General features: G+C 54.5%; 1 protein-coding gene and 1 non-coding gene across 3 annotated transcripts; both read right to left on the reverse strand.

Moving 5' to 3' along the window:
- Window positions 1-3,154: 3,154 nt before the first annotated feature.
- Window positions 3,155-17,141, reverse strand: NPR1 (natriuretic peptide receptor 1). Of its 2 annotated transcripts, none has more exons than XM_057315379.1 (22): window positions 15,974-17,141; window positions 15,204-15,403; window positions 14,677-14,790; window positions 14,110-14,245; window positions 13,418-13,509; window positions 12,553-12,688; window positions 12,235-12,319; window positions 11,329-11,449; window positions 10,464-10,538; window positions 10,223-10,300; window positions 9,720-9,745; window positions 9,401-9,533; window positions 9,152-9,308; window positions 8,743-8,898; window positions 8,351-8,519; window positions 7,567-7,713; window positions 7,358-7,481; window positions 7,148-7,216; window positions 6,712-6,886; window positions 6,353-6,451; window positions 4,284-4,375; window positions 3,155-4,112 (listed from the first exon to the last, which is right to left on the reverse strand). In XM_057315379.1, exons 1-22 carry the CDS (start codon window positions 16,680-16,682, stop codon window positions 4,050-4,052), a joined length of 3,156 nt encoding a protein of 1,051 aa, XP_057171362.1. In that variant the 5' UTR covers window positions 16,683-17,141; the 3' UTR covers window positions 3,155-4,049. The 2 variants fall into 2 exon arrangements, with proteins under 2 accessions (XP_057171362.1, XP_026341153.1); XM_026485368.4 differs by having other exon boundaries at window positions 9,401-9,472; window positions 9,720-9,824; window positions 15,974-17,140.
- Window positions 17,142-22,478: 5,337 nt separating this feature from the next.
- Window positions 22,479-22,550, reverse strand: TRNAM-CAU (transfer RNA methionine (anticodon CAU)). Its single transcript has one exon. It is a non-coding gene; the product is annotated as a tRNA-Met (tRNA).
- Between the last annotated feature and the right edge of the window lie 37 nt (window positions 22,551-22,587).

The raw sequence follows: 22,587 nt of genomic DNA on the forward strand, positions 1-22,587 counted from the left end.
CCTGGATGGCTCAGTCCATTAAGCATCTGCCTTTAGCTCAGGTCATGATCCTAGGGTCCTGGGATGGAGCCCCACGTGGGGCTCCCTGCTTAGCGGGGAGCCTGCTTCTCCCTCTCCCTCTGCAGCTCCCCCTGCTTGTGCTCTCTCGCTCTCAAATAAATACAATCTTCAAAAACAAAAACGAAAACAAACTTGGCTTCAAACTTATCAAAACAAAGGACTCCCCAACTTAGTAAGATGCACCTTCCTTAGATGGTAGTTGAAAGGGCAAGCCCCCTTGTCCATAAAAAAAAAAAAAAAAAAAGATTCCTTCAGAAGAAATTCTGACAACTGAAGTATCTTCATCTTCTTATACCAGTAAGATTATTCTAATTACAGTTGTTCAAAAATAGAATGGTCTCAGTTCCAAGTCCCTGAAAGTTTTCCAATAGAACATGAAAGAAAAGCCAGATATTTTAAGGATGCTGGCCCAGGGTAGGCAGTTGGACTGTATAATCTCTAGTTTTTCTTCTCTCACATTTCTAGATCTCATTAGTACCTCTCATGGAGGGGTCTAATTATGTGCTGCATTTCACTTCCAAATGTTCTTCGGACATCAAGAACCCCTTACATCTAACACTATGGTTTGCATAATGTAGACTCTTCCTAACACTAGCAAACACTTAGTTTCTATTACCTGCCAGTCAGCCTTCCAAGCATGTAATGGAATTAACTCATGTAATCTTCAACGCAGCCCCATGAGCTGGTCTTATTATGATCATTCCTGTGTTGAAGATTTTGCCTGAGGTTTTATGGCTCATGAGGGACAGAGCTGGGATCTGAATCCAGGCAGGCTGTCTCGAGTTCGCCTCTTAACCAACATGAGGCTGCCTCTCACTTGATAGAGGTTTGAAATTGCTCCAGCTCTGAATACTGAGATCTATGTGGTATTTTGGCATGGTTCTAGCCTGCTGGGAGTTTGGTGGGCTGAGACAAGAAAGCTGAGCTGATCATACGACCTACCAACTGCCAAGGTATGCCATATGCAGTCCACATTTGACAGCCAAAGGCAGAGAGCAGTAGCAAGATAGTTGCATCATGTCCAGAAGGGGTGTCACACTGATTGACAGGTGTACAGGACTGTGGAATCTTTGTTTGCTGTGGAAAGGTTCTTAAAGGGCAAGCAGCCCACCCACTCATCATTGGTGCCAGGAGTGTGGAGTGTGATGGGGAACTGGCCGGGTGGGGCTTCTTCCTATCCGGAGCCCCTCACAGACCTTGGGTTAGCACTACCTGTCGAGTGGGTTCCTGACTCCCACCACGTCTCTTCCTGTGGCCTCTGCCTTGTGCAACACTAAATTCATCAGTATCTCAACCCTTCACCTTGATGGTAAACACCTCGGCCAGAATCTTACTTTTGTTCCAACTCAAAGAGATTACATTTCCCTGGACAGCATTAGGTGTTTTTTTTGTTTTGTTTTGTTTTGTTTTATGGTTAATTAATTTATTTTTACAGTCTTACAACTCCGGCAGTTTAATTAAAAAATGACTTTCAGACTGCAAAACTGACCTACGCTGCTAGATTCCATAGATCTGTCCTGAAAAGGATAAATCATTGAAAAAAGATATGATTATTACTAAAAGTATTGTTATGACACGTAAATTACCCAAGGTCTTTGACGTAGAGAAAAGAGGGGGTGGGGAGAGGCTAAGTGCCTTCCGCCAGCTCTATTTCATCTTCCAGTCCCGGGCCGCTTGGGCCGGCCCCCCTGCCCCACAGCTGGACCTCAGCTGGGCCCTCCTGCCCCCTTCCCGGCGGCGTCACGTGGCCGCTGAGCTCACCGTGCGCGAGCCTTTGTCACCCGCCAGGCTGAGCGGGATGCCAACGATGACTGTTGTTTTCACTGCGATCCTCCTCCAGGGAAACCCTGCTGCTGCCCCGCACCCCCAGCCCCGCTCGGCGGGACAGCCCGGGAAGCCGGCCTCCCGTGGGCGGAGGCCCCGCTCCCCGCAGCCCCCTCCCCTCGGCAATGGCTTTCCCAGCTCTTCCCGGACCCGGGGCCTTCCTCCAGAAGGAAGTGTCCTCGGCCCCACGGAAAGCTCTGGAGCTGCAGCCGTCCCCGGCGGCCCGCGCCTGTCCTCGCGACCCCGCCGCGGCCCCCTCCCCTCGAGCGTCCGCGCTGGAGCCGGGCTGCCCCGGAAGGATCTGACCGGCCACTTCCTGCAATTGTCTCCGACGCAGTCCGCGGGCGCGCGGCGCTCCCAGCCTCCCCCGGAGCCCGCCTCGCGGACACCCCCGCCCACCCCCTGCAGCCCGCCGCGGCGGATCCGGCGCGCGTGGTCGCCCGGGCAACCGTCCCCCCACCCCCGAGGCGGAGGGCGAGGGGGCGGCTGCGCTCTCCGTCTCAGCCGTGGGCTGGGGGCGCTGAACCGCAAGAGGAGTCCCCGCCCTGGAGGGAGGACTGCTTGCCCCTCTTCGGCTCCGACCGCGCGGCCCCGCAGGCGGCCCGCCCCACCTCCAGGTCCCGCTGGGCGTGCACTGCGGGAAGAGGCGCAGGGAGGTCGGAGGAGGGGCCTGTCTGCGCTTGATGGATGGCACTGAAGAAATGTCTGGCACTTTCTTTCCCCGTGGGGGAGGTGAGGCTGCAGCCACCTCTCCCCCGCATTCATTCGCATTCCTGCCCGCCTGCTCAGGAAGGGCTTAGGGTGGGGGGCTGGAGCAGGGCCAGCCGAGAGTCATTTTGCAAACTATCACTCCCATTCGTCTACACTGGCAGGGGAGTGGAGGGGCAGGGGGACAATCCAAATCTCAGCCGAGGTAGGAGAGGCTCCATCCTTCCTTCCTGGCTCCCAGGCCGCCCCGGCATTGGGCACTATAGCAGTTCTCAAACTGCTGTGGTCCACGGACCCTGGGAGTCCCCAAAACCCTTTCAGGGGATGGATGAAGTCAACATACTTTGAGTAACCGTACTAATACATGATTTGCCTTCATGACTTGACAGGTACATTGATGGTAGGAAGGCAAGGGGGGCCAACAGCTGGTGTCTTGGCATAAACCAAGGCAGTGACACTGAAGGAGTCCTTGTATTCTTCATTACCACACATCGGCAGTAAAAAACAATTAAAATTTAAAAAGCCAGTTTTTCATAAGAATGTCCTTGATAAAGCAGCAAAATAAAATTAACATGTGATTGGTTTATTATAGTTATTTAAATGAATAAGGACTTGTTTTCATTTCTAATATGGTATATATGGATAGATTTAAGCCACATAAAAACTCTTTGAGGCCCTCAATAACTCTGAAGGGTGTAAACAGGTCCTTAGACCAGAAGTGTCAGCACTGCTGGGGGAAGTCACAGGCTGTCAGGTAGCTGAAGGGGGGACTGAGGCCTTTTGCAGATACTGCATTTCCAGCTTGAGAGTAGAGGGTGGGGAACATGGCTGTGTTTTCTGGCAACCCACTCTCCTTCCAGAGGCATTCACTAGAATAAAGACGTTAATGGATTCTGCTCACAAGAGAATCAAGACACACAGGCCCACAACCCCTCTAAGCTGACCCTCTCCCCTGTGCCCTGTATCTAATTTGGGGACAGAGGGGGACTCAGGGGTGTTTGTGGCCCATGTGGGCTAGGCCTCGATATGGATTCCCCTCATCCCCTGGATTCTCCTATAGTCCCTTTTCCTATTACCTCTAAGGTGGCTCTTCCCCCTCCCCATAGGAGTCACAGTGTAGCAAGGTTGAGGGAGTGGGAGGGAGAGGATCCAAGAGTCCACACCCTAGCCTGGCTTGAGTCAGGATGGAGAGTGGGTACACGTGTCTATGTGTGTGCCACTGGGCATGACTGTGTGCTTTGGTCAGTTCCATGAACTCCAAGTTCTCCCCAGCACCAGTCCTCCTTCAAAGGTCATATTTGGTGTCTCCACTGGGGTTAGCACATTTGAGTTGTTCAAACTACTTCTCCGATCCTTTGGCAATGGCAGGGCTGCTGTGGGTGAGGCCGAGGTCTGGCACCTCTCTGTTACCTCTGGCACAGGGAAGGGAGGTGTGGAAAGCCAGGAGGGGAGGCAGGTCAACCTCGAGTGCTACTCCCCCGCTCCCCAAGGAGCCAGTAGGTCCGAACTTTGCCTTTGCCCTGGAGTGAAAAAGAAGAGGCCCTTGGGGTGGGGAGTAGCACACCTACCCACTTCCCAAATGAGAGAGGCTTAGGGATGGGAGTGGGGTTGGCTGCTTGAGAAGGGGCCTGGGGGAAGATAACCCTTCCGGGACTCCAAGGGATGGTGAGGGCAGGGGCTTCCTTCTCTACCTTCATTTCTATATCTCCTCGAAGCTCCAGCTCAAAACCACCAAACTCTTCCAGGACAGCCTTGGTCTCAGAAGACAAGTGGATCTTCAGGGCTGGGAAGGATAAGGGAGAAGAAGGGAAGGTGGGGGATGCAAGCAATGGGAGCAGGGGAGATTGGGAACTGCAGGGGTAGAAGGATGCTCTCTCTCCTTTCTTTTTGGCCTAGAGACCCTCTTAATTCAGAGTCCCCCCCCTCCATGTGGAGTCTGGCCTCTCCCTTAGAATTCAAGAACTGTGCTGTCCAACACGGTAGCCACTAGTCACCTGTGGCTATTTAAATTTAAATTAATTAAAACTAGGGGTGCCTGGTGGCTTAGTCAGCTAAGTGTCCAACTCTTGATTTCAGCTCAGGCCATGATCTCAGGGTTGTGAGTTCAAGCCCTGCATTGGGCTCCACACTGGGCATGGAGCCTAGTTTTTAAAAAATAATAATTGGGGGTGCCTGGGTGGCTAAGTTGGTTAGGTGTCTGCCTTTGGCTCAGGTCACAGTCTCAGAGTCCTGGGATTGAGTCCCATGTCAGGCTCCCTACTCTTCAGGGAGTCTGCTTCTCCCTCTGCCCCTCACCCCATTCAGTCTCTCTCTGTCTCTCTCTCAAATAAATAAATAAAATCTTTAAAATAATAATAATAATAATTAGGGCGCCAGAGTGGCTCAGTCAGTTAAGCAGCTGCCTTCGGCTCAGGTCATGATCTCAGGGTCCTGGGATCAAGTCCCACATCGGGCTCCATGCTCAGAGGAGAGTTTGCTTTTTCCTCTCCCTCTGCCTCTCCTCCTGCTGGTTCTCTCTCTCTTGTGCTCTCACTCTCCCTCTCTTTCTCAAATAAATAAAACCTTAGAAAAAAATAATTAAAACTAAATAGTTAAAAATTCAGTGCCTCAGTTGCTCTGACCACAATTTTTTTTTTTTTTTTAAGATTTATTTATTTATGGGACGCCTGGGTGGCTCAGTCGGTTAAGTGACTGCCTTTGGCTCGGGTCATGATCCCGGGTCCTGGGATCAGGTCCCGCATTGGGCTCCCTGCTCAGCGGGGAGCCTTCTTCTCCCTCTGCTGCTCTGCCTGCCACTCCCCCTGCTTGGGCTCTCTCTCTTTCAGACAAATCAATAAAATTTAAACAAAATAAGAAGCTTTATTTTTTTTGAGAAAGAGAGACAGTGAGTGCATGAGCTTGGGGAGGGGCAGAGAGAATCTCCAGCAGACTCCCATCTGAGCATGGAGACTGACTCCGGTCTCGATGCCACGACCCTGAGATCGGGACCTGAGCTGAAATCAAGCATCAGATGCTCAACTGAGCCACCCAGGCACCCTGCACAACCACATTTCAAGTGATCAATACCCTCCTGGGACAATGGACACTGCTGCTACGACAATGGACAGCACAGATGACAGAATATCTTCATCGTCGCAGAAAATTCTACTGGACAGCATTCTAGAATGTCAGCAGGCTTCTGACAGTGTAGCATAGTGGTTCAGACTTTAGATCCTGCCCTGTCTAGTGAATCCCAGTTCAGACACTTGTTGGGGAAGTAGTCTAAACTCTGTGCCTCCTTTTCCTAGTCTGTAAAATGCTGATAGTGATGGTTTCTACCTCAAGGCCTTGTTACGAGAATTAAATTTAATGCTCATAAAGTATTTAGACAGAACCTGGCACACAGGAAGCATCTGTAAGTGGTGGTTGTGACCCTTGTTTAACTCAACACTCATTTTATGGCTGAGGGAACCGAGGCTAGGGGAGGAGATGCACCCCGACTTCGAGGTCAGGTCTAGGCTCTTACTCCTGACCTGGTATTCCCCACACCTCTCTTGAACTTGCACGAAGGGTAGCCTACCCTTGGGGAACTGTTGGACATTTGCCTGGAAAGACGTTCAACCATGTGGCAGCAGGGGGCTGGATCTCTGATTGGACTGGAGGTGTTGTGCCCGCGCCGAAGAGGAGGCTGGGAGGGGTAAGGGCTGGGTGCCAGTGCACTGGGCGGGTGTCTGCCTGAGGGGCTCTTCTCGCCGCAGCCTGCCCCGGGCAGCCACTTTACCTTCTCCGTTGGACTCCATCCTGGAGGCGGTGTTGACCGTGTCTCCAAAGAGACAGTAACGGGGCATCTTCAGCCCTACCACACCGGCACACACGGGTCCTGGAGGGAGTGGAGGCCCATCAGCGACAGGCGGCAGGGGTGTTAAGAATGGTAGGTGGGAGGAATGGACGGTGATTGCTGGGCAGGACCGGCGTGTTCCCGGAGAGTCAAGAGGTGGGACCTGATGCCTCTGGGAATCCAGGTAGGTGTGTGTGTGTGTGTGTGTGTGTGTGTGTGTGCGCGCGCGCGCGCGCGCGCTGGGGGTGGCGGGGAGGAGCAGCTGGGCCTGGGGACAGCTCTAGACCTTAGGGCTCCCTCACCTGTGTGGATGCCGATTCGCAAGCGTAGCTCCTCCTGGGGCCGATGGCGGATGCGAAAGGAGCGCACTGCGTCCAGCAGCGCCAGGGCCATGCGGGCCACCTCGCGGGCGTGCAGCAGCCCATTCCGCACAGGGAGCCCGGACACCACCATGTAGGCGTCACCGATGGTCTCCACCTGTGGGGCCCACCAGAATGCAGGGCGTGAGCACGGCAAGCGCCTCTTTGCTGTGCCGCCCCGCACGTATGCTAACCCTCACCCTCAGCCTCAGCCTCACCCCATCCCGAGTCGTTGCTGTGCCCGTTCCTGGGGTGCCAGGTAACAGTCTCTGCCCATGTCTCACGGTCTCCTCCCTTAAGACTCTACGGCATTCTGCCCTTCACCTCCTCAGCCCCGCCCATCACCATCACGACCTGTTCACCCCACGCTCACCCTCACCTTGTACACATCGAAGTTGTCTATGACGGCATCGAAGCAAGTGTACAGGTCATTGAGCAGGGTCACCACCTGCGAGGGAGGAGAAGCCAAGGCGGGTAGGGAGGAAGGGCCCCCGGCTGGGCTCGAGTGCGAAAAGTGGAACCAGCAGGCAGGCCGGGCCGGTGGAGTTGCCTGGCCAAGCACACCTGCCTGGGCTGCACCTGGACTCACCTGCATGGGCGTGCTCTCTGCTGACAGGGCTGTGAAGCCCACGATGTCACTGAAGTAGATAGTGACACTGTCAAAGGCTTCAGCCTGGACCGTCTCCCCACGCTTCAGCTGCTCGGCCACGGAGCTGTGGGGTCGGGACAGGGGCAGGATCAGAGCATGAGATGGGGCCGGGCCAGGGTGGCCGGGCGTCAGCAGACGCGGGTACTCACTGAGGCAGAATCTGGTAGAGCAGGGCCTCGGCTTTGCGCTTCTCCTCCAGGTAGGCCTGGGTCCGCTCCTCCACCAGTTCCTCCAGGTTGTTGGCGTACTGCTCCATGCGGGACAGCAGGTTGTCCAGGATGTTGCTGCTGTTTTCCCTGAGGCCGGGGCGGGCGAGGTGAGGGAGGGGAAGTGCCCACCCTGGCACTCACCCTTCCCAGGCTTCACGTCAGCCCATCCCCCAACTGCAGAGGGTTGGGGTTGGGGAGCATGGCAGGGTGGGCTTGGCAGGGGAAAGGGTAGGAGGAAAGTTCCGTCCAGCTCTGAGACCCCAGAGACAGGCCCTGAGCTGGAGAGAGAGATACCGGCTACTTTGTTCATCTTTGTTGAACACAAGCAAGTCAGGAGGAGGCAGAAGAGGTGGAGATGGGCAGGGGTCAAGCAAGGACAGAGGGTGGGCACACAGGCTGTCACAGCGCGGTGTGGAGGGGTGTGTGGGGCATACTGCGGCAGGGAGGTCCAAGGGCCGGGGTGGGAGCCCCTGTGGAGGGCTGGGAGGCCGGGAGCGTGTGCTCCATTGGCTCTGCACCACTTAAGGGGCCAGTGGGGGGGAGCAGTGTTGCTGGGGGGAGGGGTATGAGAGGTGGGGACCGATGGGACAGCCGGGTCGTGCAGCACTCACAAAAGGGGGCTGTGAGGCTGTGTGGGCTGAAGCCGGCTCTCTCTGCCACTGCCGGGAGAAGACTTAACTGCGGGACCAGGGTGGCTGTGGGGGGCGGGGGGGCTGGGAGCAACCTGTTGAACTTGCGAAGCATCAGGCGAATCTGCTGGAAGGGCGGCCGCTCCTGCGGCTCCTCGGCCCAGCACCGCTGCATCAGCTGGCCCAGCTCCTCCAGGTGACTCTGCAGGGCCAGGGAGGGCCGGAAGGGGGGCTGCTCCCCCCGAGTCACTCGCTCCACAATCTCTGTGGTGGGGGAAGAGTGGCTGAGGGGAGGCCAGGGAGAGACTGTGGGGAGGTCCAGGACCAGGCTGGGAACAGGGAAGGTCCCCAGGCAGCCGTGGAACAAAGGCTGGTTTTAGAGCCCCACTCCAGGGGGCCGGTGTGGTGGTGTTTCCAGGGGTCCCTCACCCTGGGGCTGGCTTTAGCTGCAACTGTGGCAGGCTGGGGGACAGCACGGTTCTCTCACCTTTGGGGCTGAGGTCCAAACCTTCCACATGGAAGACACCGCTCCTTAGGGCAATCTCCTGAAGGATGATCCCAAAGCTGTACACGTCACCTGCCTGGGAGCCCCGGGCAGGAGGGGAGGCCATTCGCAGGAGCTCAGGGGCTGTCCACAACTTTTCTGCAGGTCAGAGGTCAGGAGTCATGGGGCGAAGGGCCCTAAAGCTAAGGGGCGGGGGAAACAAGGTCCTAAAAGATGTGGCTGGAGTGATCTGGAGTTCTACGGACGAAGCCTGGAGACCACTGTGTCAGGCTCCCCTTTCCACTGGTGAATGAACTGAACCAGGAATCGGGAAAGGCGTGCCAAGCGCTTGAGAAGCCAGGCATCCGTCCCCCTGCTGGGCTGTGCTTGGAAGGGGGGGTCTTGGGCTCACTGGCATAGAGGGTGTGGCCTTGCTCTGGTTCTGGGTCCCTGAAGCTCTCCAGCCCGAAGTCTGTGATCTTGAGCACGAAGCGCCCGTCTACCACGCAGTTGGATGACTTGAGGTTGCCATGGGAGCAAATGGCCCCATTATGGAGGAACAGCATACCCTGGGAAAGTTGGGGAGGCAGAGGTCTTGGTTTTAGTGGGACCTACAGGGGCTGGGGAGAAGCATGCCTGGCCCCTCCCCCCCACATCCCACCTTGACGATGTCATTGGTGAGAGAGTACCGGAACATCCAGTCTAAGGTGATGCTCTCATTCTCCAGAATGTCCTGCTGGGCAATGAGAGTCGGGCATGTACCCTGGGGACTCCAGGGGGTGTGCAGAGGCCTACTGACATAAACCAGCAGAACAGGACAAAGCCTTGGATTTACTCTAGTGCAGCTGCCTCCCTCCCCCATTTTACAGATGGGGCAAATAAAAGTCCGAAAGAGGGAGAAGCTTGCCTGGGGTCATGTGGCCAGTGGGAGACAGAAGCAGGGCTAGACCCAGATCTCCTCACACCCCTTGTCCCCTCACCTGCAAGCTCCCACGGGGACAGTACTCTGTGAGGATACAGATGTTGGGGGGGTCAGTACAGGCACCCACAAACCTGGTCAGGTGTTCATTCTGTACATCCCGCATCTGTAGGTGGGAGCCGGTATCAGGAGCCCGACAGAGACCTCGCTCCTCAACAGTGCCCCCCACCCCCACCTCAGGGACCCCTCGGTGTACTTAATGCCCTATTCCCTCTGAAGACAGTCCAGGACGCTGGCGATTCCCAACCATATTCTAAAAAAACCCTCCCCCAGAATCTGCTCCCTGCTCTTAATCCCTCCACCCCTCACTCAGGGGCATCCAATACAGCCCCTCAAGGACCCCCACCAGGATACCTCTACTCGTCTCTTCCCCCATTTAGGACACTCTCCCGTGCACAATATGCAAGGGTCCATCCCTTCCCTGGGGTACCGTATAGTCCTCCCATAACCTTCCCATGTCCCCGAGACTCTCCCCCAGGCTACTGCCTCACTCCCCCACATTACATGCTTCAGTTCAAACAGGACTTTTCGTGTCAGCTCGATGCGTTTACGATTCACACGTTTCACAGCCACGAGGTTGCCCTGGGCAAGGAACGGAGGATGTCACTGAGATAGCCCAGTGGTGGGGACTCCAACCGCTCCTGCAGCCCACTCTGGGACCGCCCTGCGCCCTGCACCCCATGCCCCACGCTCCGCCCCAGAGGTCTGCCCTGCTCCAAGGATGGCAGTCTTTCCCCCGGCCCACCTTATAATACGCCGTCTTGGCAAACACTTGGAACTGGCCCTCTGTGGTTAGCAGGGAGCCATAATTGGAGCCTCTCTGGAGGGATGGAGAGCAGGAGGGGTGGTCAGCCTTGGAGCCCCAACATGGGTGCCGCCCTCCATCCAGGTGGCCGTAGCTCTGGCCGGCCTTATCTCTGGGTCAGCCTGCTTCTCATTCCACATCATAAAATCCTTTTCTTTTCTTTCTTTCTTTCTAGACTTTATTTTATTTATTTATTTATTTATTTATTTATTTATATTTTTTAAAGATTTTATTTATTTATTTGACAGAGAGAGAGAGAGAGAGAGCGCACAAGCAGGGGGATCAGCAGAGGGAGAGGGAGAATGTAGGACTCGATCCCAGGACCCTGGGATCATGACCTGAGCCCAAGGCAGATGCTTAACCATCTGAGCCATCTAGGTGCCCCAAAGATTTTATTTAATTATTTGACAGAAAGACAGTGAGAGAGCACGAGCAGGGGGAGTGGCAGAGGGAAAGGGAGAAGCAGGCTCTCTTCCAAGCAGGGAGCCCGATGTGGGACTCGATCCCAGGACCCTGGGATCATGACCTGAGCCCAAGGCAGATGCTTAACTGACTGAGCCACCCAGGTGCTCCTATTTATTTCTTTTTAAAATGTATTTTCACAGATACCATTTCTGAACTTTGAAACCCTCCTGTGAAGGGGGCTCTGTGGGCATAATCACTGTCTGAGGTACTCTCAGGGGGCAATGGGACTCACCCCGGGGTCACACAGCAAGTGAGGGCAGAGCTGGGACTGGAACCTTGCCCTCTGCCCCGACCCCCACGCCCAGCCCTCCCCGACCCCTCCCCTTGCCAGCGTTCTTACCCCACTCAGGGTCAGCCGGCTGCCTGCACTCCGGAGGTGCCTCTCAAGGCTACTGGGCTGCACGTCCTCCCAGCGCACCCGCCACAGCTCTGAGGCCAGCTCCTTCTCCAGCTGCATCTTCCTGGGGCATGAAACCTCCACCTGAACCCATGTCTGAACCCCTGACCCCAGGCAGGACAGCTTAGCAGCCCCTCCTCTGAGCCCTGGGACCACTGCAGGTGCTGAGACGTCTCCTGTCAGCTGAGAGTCAGGAGGTATGGGTGAAGTCCTGCCTGCCTCATGGGGACCTTGGGCAGTCACTTCATGTCTCTGAGGCTCTTGTCCTCATGTCCAAGTGTCCTGATTTGGGGACTGGCGACCTCGACATTTATTTCAAAGCATTGTTATAAGAATGAAAAGAAATACTGCGTGGCAGCGCCTGAGGCATAGTCTAGGCTCAACCAGCACTGATCCCTCTGCTAGTAATGTCTGCGTTTCATTTCCGCCTCCCACTGGAAGCCAGGAGTGCGGCTCCTTACCTCCCTCCTCCACTCCGGGTTCAGCACCCGGTATAAAGCAGTGTTTATCACCCCTACTCAAGTGACTGGGCCCAGTGCCACAGGGTTTGAACCATCATTCCCCAACAGGTCTGCACGAGCTGGAAGGGAGGAGAGACCAGCCCCCAGGCCAGAACCCACACGCCTGTGATGCCCAACTGCTCTGCTCTTCTCGGGTGTCCCAGGCCCTTCCTGGCCCTCCTTCTCTCCTCCCTGTGTCCTAAGGCTTTTTAGCCTCCCTCCCTCCCCATCTCCCGTGGCCTTCCTCCACTGTCCCTCCCCCTCCCCCTTCCCTCCATGTCCCTGCTACTCCCTCTGCTAGTTTTCCAGGCCTCCAAGCCTCACTCTCCACCCTCATCCCAAGACTCACCTGTATATGAAGAAGGAGACAGTCAGAATGCTGAGCAGGGAGAGGCTGCCCACCAAAGCCAGCACTTCCAGGGTGGAAAAGTGATCTGCACGAGTCCAAGTTCAAGCAAGAGAGATTTTGGTTAGAGAGCAGGAGGAGAAAACTTCTCATAGTTCATCAGTGAACTAGGAAGATGGAAGGAAGAAGGGAAGGGAGGAAAAAGGAGTCATCTCTCCAGAAAACCCTCAGTGTGGGAGAGAAGCACCTATTTGAGTCCTGAAGCAGGGGAAAAGGTAGAGCATCTCCAGAACGGAGGCCCGGAAGGCAAGAAGCAGTCACCTTGGTTGCAAGCTGGGTCCTCGTTGTCAAAGCCGCATTTGGGGATGTCAGGAGGTGGGTACCCCAGGGGCCAGCTCAGTTTGCGCCCTGGCACGGCCACCAGCTCCTGGGAAGTCCCATTGTAGTTCAGAACGACCTATGGGAGGGCAGGGGTGGTAGGTGGGCAAGGCCTGGGGTGACACCCCCTGTGCAGGGGTGGAGGGCTGCCTCACACCCACCCCACGTCTGCTTACAGGGCCTGTATCTGGGCTGCCATCAACAATTTAGCCAGCCCCTGCTGTGACCGGATGCAGAGGGCCCTCATACCCATGTCGCTAGACTTGGAAAAACTTGGCTTTATAAAGAAAACTCCATGTAGAACCCCAACTTGACATTCAGGGAGTTTATAATCTTGGACTGAAGCACGTAGAAAACAGGAAAAGGCAATGTTCTCAGTCCACATTCCCAGGCCTAATCCATGTATCCCTTCTCCAGGAAGTCTTCCCTAAATGATCTGCTCCTTAGTGCTTGTGGCCCCAATTCCTTCCTGTTCCTGACTGAACTTAAAGAGCCGTACAGCCCCCAAGTTAGCCTGTCTCTGCCGAGAGACAGTCCAGCCTCTCTTAGGAGACATGGGACTTCCTGAGGGTAGGACCGTGCTCCCTCCTCAGACATGTGGTTCCCCAAGGGTAATGCCTGTGGGTCCCTGTCATTCTGGTTGCTCCCCCAGACCAGAGCTGGGTCTCTTTTATCCAGGGCTCTCCAAAAGTGACCAAGCACGGTAGGGGTGACTACAGAGCAGAGATGCCCTGGCAGGACTACGGGGGAAGGCAGGAGGACAAGATGTCATTACCGGCTGGCATTGTCTTCTGGGGTACAACCTTACCCTGAAAGTGCCAGTCTCAGGGTGCATATCCCAGAGGGAGAAGTCGGTCTCCCGATCTCCATTGCTGTCCATTTTCAGGTATCCTGTCACACCTGGGGCATGGAGGAAGATGGCTGTTTTGAGAAAGTAAAGTTCAGCACACTCCCCCACCTTCTCTCTACCCCTTGATCTTCTTTTCTTGCCAAACATATACAATAGTAACAAAGTATTAATAACATATATAATAACAAAAGGGACATACATTGCAGCAGTAGGAATGACTGAAGTTGGGCACTTAGGAGGACTTTTTTTTTTTTTAGGATTTTACTTATTTATTTGAGAGAGAGAAAGCGAGAGACAGAGCATGAGCAGAGGGGGAGGGGCTGAGGAAGAGGGAGAAGCAGGGTCCCTGCTGAGCAGGGAGCTGGAGGCAGGACCCATCCCAGGCCCCTGGGATCATGACCTGAGCCCAAAGCAGATGCTTCACCGCTTCACCGACTGAGCCACCCAGGCGCCCCACTTAGCAGAACTTCTTGAGGGAGCTAGGGAAATGGGGAAGGAGGCCCAAGGGAAGATGTGGAGCTTCCTTACATAAGAGAGGGAAGGACAGGCATGGGTGAGTGACCCCCTCAGCGGCAGGGTAAGAGGCTTCTCATGGCCTCCTGCTTGAGGCACCCCAAGGTAGCCTATCTCTGTCACCTCCAGGCCCTGACCTTGGAAGCTTCGGTTCCACATCCTCTGAGTGATGGCCTCCCCATCTGTGACAGTTCCCCCATGTGCCAGAGTCTCTGTCACTGCCTGGACATAGAGCAGGAGCCCATCATGGAAGGATGCTGGGATGGTGTTCACCTGCAGGGGCGAGCAGAGCTTGGCTGAGGTGGGATGTACGAGGGGTGCTGAGTGGGGCATCGTGGAGTAGGAAATGGAGGGCACTGGGAGCTTGGAGGATGGTCGGAGAAAACACCCCCGCAGGACAGAGATTTTACCACTTATAAGATGCCTCCACAAAGACCTCTGATTCTGAATCCTGCTAGGCAGATAGGGCAAGACACGTCATCCTCATTTTACTGATGAGGACCTGAGTTTCGGAGGCTAAACAACTTGTCAGCGTCCACCTTGGTCATCAGGAGAATGTGGGAACTGGGCGAAGGGGAAGCCTGGGAGGCCTAGGCATACAGAGATGGCTGAGAGGACAGGCCGGCCACCCGCAGAGGGCCACGGAGTTGGGGTGGGAGTGGGGGCTGGATGTCCTTGCTGGAAGGTCCCAGAACCCCTCCTACCAGGCCATCCTCCATGGTGAAGTTGAACTGCTCATGGGCCAAGTGTTTTAGCTGCTGCAGAAATTCCAAGTACTCAGGGTTATCCGGCTCTTTATATGTAATGATTTTGGCAGCCTGAGGAAGGGGTCAGTGGAGAGGGGAGAGCTGGGAGCTGATCTGGGGCCCACCTCCCCCAGTGCATCTCTGCTTAGCTCAAGGTCAAAGTGGACAGGCTCTATGTCATGTGTGAGGGGCTGCCAGCTCCAAAGCGGGGGACCCAATGGGATGACTTCTTAAGTTCTGTAAGTCTGTGGTACTGGAACCTTCTCGCACCTCAAGCCCATTCGCTCATCTATTAGGCTCCCACCTCTGAAGTCTCCTAACCCTCTACACAGCCCTCACCCCTCCTGCCCTTCCTCCCCTGCCTCCCTGAGCAATCAAGAGCCTCTTTTCCGAAATCCCTTCAGACCCTGAGGAACCCAGTGCCCAGGAACTAGGTGCCACCAGCTCAGCGTCCCACAGCCTGGGCTTACAGCCTAGACACTTACCTGAAAGGCCTGGTGGGCACTGATATCCTGCCCATCCCCTCTCTCCCAGGGCCTGTGGGGAGCAACGCCATGTGCACCTTGCAGGCTTTGTCCAAAGAGGTCCAGGTGGAAGAACACGTAGTCCTCCCCACTTAGACCATCTTCCATGGCCAAAAGCATCAGAGTTCTGAACGCATCTGGAGAGCTGCATATGTAGATAACTGGGGAGGAAGGGGGATGGTCAGAAAGAGAGAGAAGCCTAGATCCTGGTGGAGTGGGAAGGAGGAACTCAGGGCAGGAAGTTCACAGACTCTACGCTGGTCTAGGCCGCGGCAGAAGAAAGGTGGGGAGGGCTGGCAGGAGTTGGTGGGCGGGGGTGGTGGAAGGAGCAGAGATAGCGAGAGCAAGCGAAGCGGGGCCAAAGGTGGGGAAGGTGGGGTCGGCTGGGGAGGGACAGGAGGAGGCGGGCCAGCTGGAGAGGGGACGGGATGAGGAGAGGGAGTGTGCAGGAGAAGATGGAGGGGGGAGGCTGCTGGGAGGCGAGCGAAAATGGAGGAAAAAAGAAGGGCTGGGCCCTAAGCCGGGGACCTACTAAGTGTCAGGTGACAGCAGGCATTTTCTGCCGGAGGGAGCGGTGGGAAGCAAGTGGGGGACTGGGGCAGCGGGGGAGCGCAGGACCGCGGAGAGAGCGCGTAGAGGAAGAGAGGGAAATGGAGCCTCGGGCCGCGGCTGACTGGGGAATGAGGGATCGCGCGGCGCTGGCGGAAGACCGGCCCGGGCCGCCCCCTCACCTCGGCCTTTGCGCCTCACGGTTCGCAGCAGCAGGGCGTAGTGGTCCAGGTCGCCCTCGGCGAACTCCAGGTGGTCCACTGTGATGTTGAGGCGGTCGCGCACGCGCATGTACAGCCCTTCCACCACGAAGAAGCAGGGCTGGTCGTCGCCGGGCCGGTAGGCGTAGAGCACCAGCGCTCGGCGCTCCCAGCCCAGCCGTCGGTGCAGCGCCGCCACCAAGTCGCCCAGCTTGGCGTGGCTGGGCCCCGCGCGGGTGGTCAGTGCGTACTCGTCCTTGGCCCCGAAGCCCAGCGCCGGGGCGCCGGCGGTCAGCAGCGGCACCCGCCAGTGCGCTGTGAAGCGCCCCACCGGCGCGGCCGCGTACACGCAGCCGGGGCCCAGGAACACCGCGGGGCTGTGCTCCCACTTGAGGTCCACGGCGGCCAGGGGCGCGGCGGTGTCCGAGCAGACGCCCAGCGCGTTCTCGCTGCTGCCCAGAACCGTGCGCACCGTCCAGCCGGGCAGCAAGTCGGGTCGCGCTCTCACCCCGGCCAGGGCCAGCTCCACGGCCGGTCCCACGCGCGCCCACGACCACGGGTATGAGGTGTTGGCCAGCGGCAGCACCACGGCCACCGTCAGGTTGCCCGCGTGGCTCCCCGGGGGCATCGGCAGCAACGGCAGTAGGAGCAGGACCGGGAGGGCGCCGGCGGGGCGGCCGGGGCGCAGCATGGCTTCAGCGGGCAGCTTCGCGGGCGAGCGCTCCCACCCTGGCCTCTTCGGCCGCCTCCAGCTCAGCGGCGGGTCGCGGGCATCGGGCGCGCCCACCCCAGGGCACGCTGCCCCCTCCAGCTGCGTCGCTCGGTGTCGGCTGCGCACGGGGCGCGCGGCAGGCGCTGCCGGGCAGGTGGGCGCTGGTGGCGGAGAGCTGGGGCTCGGAGGACGAGCGTGGGCGACAGCGCGCGGGTGCGTGTGTGTTAGAAGGAGCAAGCGTTGGGGGGAGAAGGATGGGAGAGGGCGCGAGGGAGGGAAGGGGAGTGGAGTGTTTGTGTGCGCGCGTGAGCGCCTGCCCCGGGAGGGTGCCAGCAGGGGCGTCCGGCCGGCCCAAGTCCCCGGCCGTCCGGGGGGGACAGGGGAGGTCCTGAGCCAAGCGCCGAGTCCTTCCTCCTGCTGCTTCCCCTCCCAGACTCGGCGACTGGAGAGCCAACCCTGGATCTTTAACCCCTTCGTCCCCGCCCCGAAGTCGCGGACGTGCCCGCGCCCCAGCCCGCGCGCTTTCCCCTCCCCTGAGACCCTCCTCGCGTTCCTCCTCTGAGAGCGGCGCCCGCAGAAGGGTCGCTGGGATCGCGAGCAGGACCAAGAGAGAAGCGTGTGGGGGCCGCGGGGGCCCTTTCGCGCCCCACCTCGTCCCTCCCCCTACCTGGTTCTGTTTGGGGAAGAGAGCTGTGCTGGTTTGGGATCTTGGCAAGAAAAGGTGTGAGTGTACGGAAGTGTGTGTTCTAGGGGTGGACGGGAGGGCGGCGGGTTTCTGGAAGGGCGTTAAAGTGGGTGAGCCCATGGTCCCCGTGACCCAGTCCATCCAGGACGCCCCCCCCCCCCCCGCTTCCAGATTGAGCAGAAAAATGGAGAAAATGGACCCAGTGGAAGGGCGAAGTTAACCCTTTAGTTCCCAAATGTTATCGGAAGGGGGAGAAGAGTGTGCGGTGGCTGCGGTGGGGAGGAGGAGTGGGGACCTCGGGGCCACTCCCGTAAGGTGAGTGTGAGTTTGTTTCGGGTTGAGGGGGATTGTTAAAATGGGATTTGCGGTGACGGTGGGAGACGGTGTTGGAAATGACCGGTGGAGGCGTCCACTGGGGAGAGGGTTTGGGGGTCCTTGACCGCCAGCCTCATCCCCCGCTGTGGAATCAGTCTGCCCTCTCGTGGCCAGCAGGGGTCACTGACGCCGCCACCCTCTCCGATTCTGCTCCCGCTGTGGAATCAGTCTGCCCTCTCGTGGCCAGCAGGGGTCACTGACGCCGCCACCCTCTCCGATTCTGCTCCTGGACTGAGCCCAACACCCGCAAACTCTCCTTCAGCAAACGGACCTGCTGCCTCGGCTAAATGCTGAGGGCATGAAGGTAAAATATATGTATAGTCGTGCCTTGGAGGAGCTCTGCTTGCGACAAATAGCCATAGTGTAATCTGATTGAGGACCACAACGGAAAGATGGGTAAATTGTTAAGAGGCCCAGATGGGACTTCCGCTTGCTTTGTGGCCAGGAAAATCTCCAAAGAGAAATAATTCAGCAAGAGTAGAATGAGGAGCAAGGTGTGCAGAAAGAGCAGAATACTGAAGTATATTTCCTATATCAGGAATTTTTGGAGAATTTTAGGACCATTTTTTCTTATGGTCTAGAACAAATAGTAGCCCTCGGACCAACTGCAGATGGCAGGAATGGTTTGTTGCCTGCATTCTCTTTCTCTATATTTGACTTAATTGCCTACACTTAAAAATCAGCAGATGAGGCTGGCTCAGTCAGCAGAGGGTGGGACTCTTTTCTTTTTAAAATTTTAAAGATTTATTTATTAGAGAGACCCAGAAAAAGAACCGGGTGGGGAAGGGCAGAGGGAGAGAGAGAACCTCAAGCAGATTCTCCACTGAGCACGGAGCCCCTCACAGGGCTCAACCCCAGGACCCCCAGATCATGACCTGATCTGAAATGAAGAGTCCATGCTCAACCCACGGAGCCACCCAGTCACCCCAGGTGGGACTCTTTGATCTCTGTCCTGAGTTCAAGCCCCAAATTGGGCATAGAGCTTACTTAATAAATAAGTAAATAAATAAAATCAGCAGATGGCACATGAATATTTGGATTTCTGACTTGTCTTGAAATATCAGAGAGCTGGCAATAGGTAAGTCCTGCATCCCTTCCTTGAGATGAATCTAGTCCATCACAGTTCCTACCCACCCTGTTCACTCATTTGCTCCACCTGCCTGGCTGCTGTAGGAGTTTATATTTTCAATCCTGATCTATGATGTAACGTGTAGGAATGACGGAAGAGAGGGGCACCTGGGTGCCTTCGGCTCAGGTCATGACCCCAGAGTCCTGGGATCAAGCAAGGGTCCTTGCTTAGCGGGGAGCCTGCTTCTCCCTCTCTGCCTGTGGCTCCCCCTGCTTGTGCTCTCTCTCTCTGACAAATGAAAAAAAAAAAAAAAAAAAAGAATGACTGAGAAGAGGCAAGAGGAGGCAGCAGAGGGCAGGTCTTGAAAGCTTTTGTGTGATAGGCATAAAGTCTTTGTCCTGTATGGGGTGCTCCAGAGGCTAATAGAGGTAGATAGGAGATTGGGCAACTTTTTTTGGGGGGAGGGGACTTTTTAAAAAAACTAGTTTTATTGAGGTATAATTGATACGGCATAAACTGTACATATTTAATTTATACAATTGATGAGTTTGGACATATGCATACACCTGTGAAACCATCACCACAATATCAAGGTAATAAACATACCCATCACCTCCAAATGTTTCCTTCTGTCCTTTCGTGTGTGTGTGTGTGTGTGTGTGTGTGTGTGTGTGTGTGTTAAGAACACTTAACATGAGATCTACCCTCTTAAAAAATTTTTAATGCCCCCTTTATTTATTTTTTTAAGTAAACTGTCCCCAGCTTGGGGCTCAAACTCACGTTTCCAAGACCAAGAGTCTCATGTGCTACCAACTGAGCCAGCCAGGTGCCCCTCTTTTTTTTTTTTTTTTTTTTTTTTGAGATTTTATTTATTTGAGAGAGTAAGCGAGAGAGAGAGAAAAAATGAGCAGGGGAAGGGGCAGAGGGAGAAGCAGACTCCCCACTGAGCAGGAGCCCAATGCCAGGACCCTGCGATCATGACCTGAGCCTAAGGAATTGACTGAGCCACCCAGGCACTCCCCCCCCCCCCAACAACTTTTTAAGTGCATAATATTGTTGACTATAGAGAGATGTTTTATAGGTAGAATCAATTGGTCTTCAAGAAGAGAAGACAATATACAAATAATTGAAGTTTAGGTGACATTGACCCATTTGCTGAAGAGCTGAAGAAGCAGATTTGGGGGGGGTGATAACCATTTTAGTTTATTGGGTGTGAGGTGCCTGTGGAGCCCCAAGTGGGGGTGTTCAGGGGGGCCATTGGATTAGTGGAGTGGAGCTCAGGAGAAATGACTACACTCAAATGACTACACCTACTTTAGTCATTGAGCCCCTCTTTCAACAATGGGGGACTGAACAATTTGCCCAATCTCTGAGCTGAAGACAACTAAAAATGTTGGAGGAAATACTTTAAAAACTCAAAGCACTAATAAGACAGTGAGGAATTAACCGGTGTTGAGAACACGAAAGACAGGAAAGCATAGAGGCGAGGCCAGCAGTAGGACTGCTTTTACCCTGGAGTCATTTGCAGATGCGAACTGGTGGCAGAATATGTGGGGCAAGTGAGACAAAATGTCCCCAGAGGTGAGAAACCTGGCAAACCATCTTCCGCTTTGGGGTTAAGATCCTGAAAGCTTCACTGCCAGGGGAAGCCTTGGAGTCAGGTAAATCAGAAGTAAATAGAAAATTCACACCCCAAAATATTAAAAAAACAAGAATTAATCAATAGGTTTAAGAGTAAGTCAGACTCAACTGAAGAGTTGGAAGAAAGAATGAAGAAGCGACCCAGAATAAAGCACAGATTAAACAAGAATGAAAAACATGAGAGTGTTAGAGACAGAAAGGATACTGTGAAAAAATGTGGAGCCCAGGAAGGAGGGGGGAGAAAAAGCCCCACAGAGTCAAGAAGTTCAACAAACCTCAAGTAAGATTAAAAACGTACATATTTCGACCCATCAAGGTGAAAAAGCGGGAAATTAAATCAAAGGCAAAATCTTTAAAATAGAAAAAAAGAGGATTGATTACCTTCAAAGGAGCAACCATTAGGTTGGCAAAAAAATTTTTTTCACAGCAAAAATGAAAGCCAAAGATAGTAAAATAATATGGTAAATGTGCTGAAGGAAAATAACTTACAAGCTAGAGTTCCTTATCCAGAGAAAATGTCCTTCAAAAACAAAGGTGAAAGGGGCACCTGGCTGGCTCAGCCCAGAAAGCCCTGATTCTTGATCTCAGGTTAGTCAGTTTGAGCCCCACGTTAGACGTAGAGCTTACTTTCAAAAAGAAAGAAGGAAAGAAAGAAAATATATACAGAATTTAAATAATGTACACATGTATACCTACCAAGAGAAACAAATGCATCTGGCCACACAAATCTTCTACAAAAATGTTCTAGCAGCTTTATTCATAATGGCTCCTAAGTGGAAACAACCCAAATGTGTTCCTGTGTGTCCCAGCCAGTTGGAGAATGGCTCAACAGGAGAGTGGATATAATTATGTAATGGGAATGCTACTCATAAATAAAAATCGACAAATTGCTGATAAATGCAAAAATGTGGAAGAATCTTGAAACATGTCAAGCAAGAGAAACTAAATGAAAGAAGAGTACGTACAGTGTGAGTCCGTTTATATGAAGTTCAAGAACAGACAAACCTAATCTATGCTCACAGGAATCAGCATCATGAATGCCTCTAGGGGCCGGGTAAAGGGTCAAGAGCGAACTTTCTGAGGTGATAATGTTCTTTATCTTAATCTGGGTGATGGTTACATGGAGGGAATACATTACTCAAAATTAATCGAGATGAAAGCTTAATATCTGTGCATTTTGCTGTAATAAATTATACAACAGTGAAGTCCTTAGAAGAATTACACAGCAGCAGTAGCATATAATTCTGGGGGGAGTACTGGTGGTAAAAGCAACTAAGTTATCCCTGCATTTTTCACCAGGAGGGCAAAAGTATTGCACACAATTAGACCTTACTAAATCAAGGATGCATGTCGTAATTTTTATTTTATTTTAATCAATTGATTGATTGACTGATTGATGCAAAACGGTGATTTAATTAAAACATAGGGACCCGTGGGCAAAAAGAGCTGCTACCGCATGTTGTAATTTTTAGAGTAACCACTGAAAGAGTAGAAAAAGTGCGTAACCTCCAATTAAGAGAGGCGGGGAAGGAAATAAAACATAATCAGCCCAAAAGAAGGCGAGAAGCCCGAGAAAAAGGACTCAGGAGGCACAAAAGCAGCGCTGCAGCCGGCGCCATCCCAAAGCTGGGGACAGCGCCTGCGCAGGCGCGCAAGGAGCCGCCTGCCGCAGAGGGGCGGGTCTGCGAGGGGAGCTGCGACCTGGCGCGGGCGCTGGCGGGTCCTCTCCGCTTCCTCTGCTCGCTTTTTCTGAACTCTCTTTCAAGGGCTGCCTTAGTTTCTCTTCTAGTCCGTCATCATCAGTGCTTTTCCTTCTGATTCAATCAGTATAGTCCGCTTCTCCAGCCTTCGGTGAATTCCACCCAGGGTTGTAGTGTTGCCTTAAGTGCCTTCCTAGTCCCTTCACTTGCCGATGGCAAAAACGGTTCTGAGGTTTGCATTTCCAGGGAGGAAAGAGAGGGGGGTTATGAGCACTTGAAATAAGCAGAGGGAAGAAAACACCTCATAGCAGAGGATGGTTTCGATCCATCGACCTCTGGGTTATGGGCCCAGCACGCTTCCGCTGCGCCACTCTGCTACTTAAGAAAAACGACTTCTCCTAATTCCTAAAGAAA

This window comes from Ursus arctos, unplaced genomic scaffold (genome assembly GCF_023065955.2).
Source record: "Ursus arctos isolate Adak ecotype North America unplaced genomic scaffold, UrsArc2.0 scaffold_2, whole genome shotgun sequence".
NCBI lineage: Eukaryota > Metazoa > Chordata > Mammalia > Carnivora > Ursidae > Ursus > Ursus arctos.

Bases quoted from the DNA above. Each gene is read 5' to 3' on its own strand.
- NPR1 (XM_026485368.4), bottom strand. From the start codon at position 16,682: ATGCTGCGCCCCGGCCGCCCCGCCGGCGCCCTCCCGGTCCTGCTCCTA. The intron at 12,689-13,417 runs GTAAGGTTGTAC...GCCCTCCCATAG, and splicing joins CTGAGACTGGCACTTTCAGG to GTCGTTCTGAACTACAATGG. The intron at 6,887-7,147 runs GTGAGGGTGAGC...TGGGCCCCACAG, and splicing joins ACAACTTCGATGTGTACAAG to GTGGAGACCATCGGTGACGC.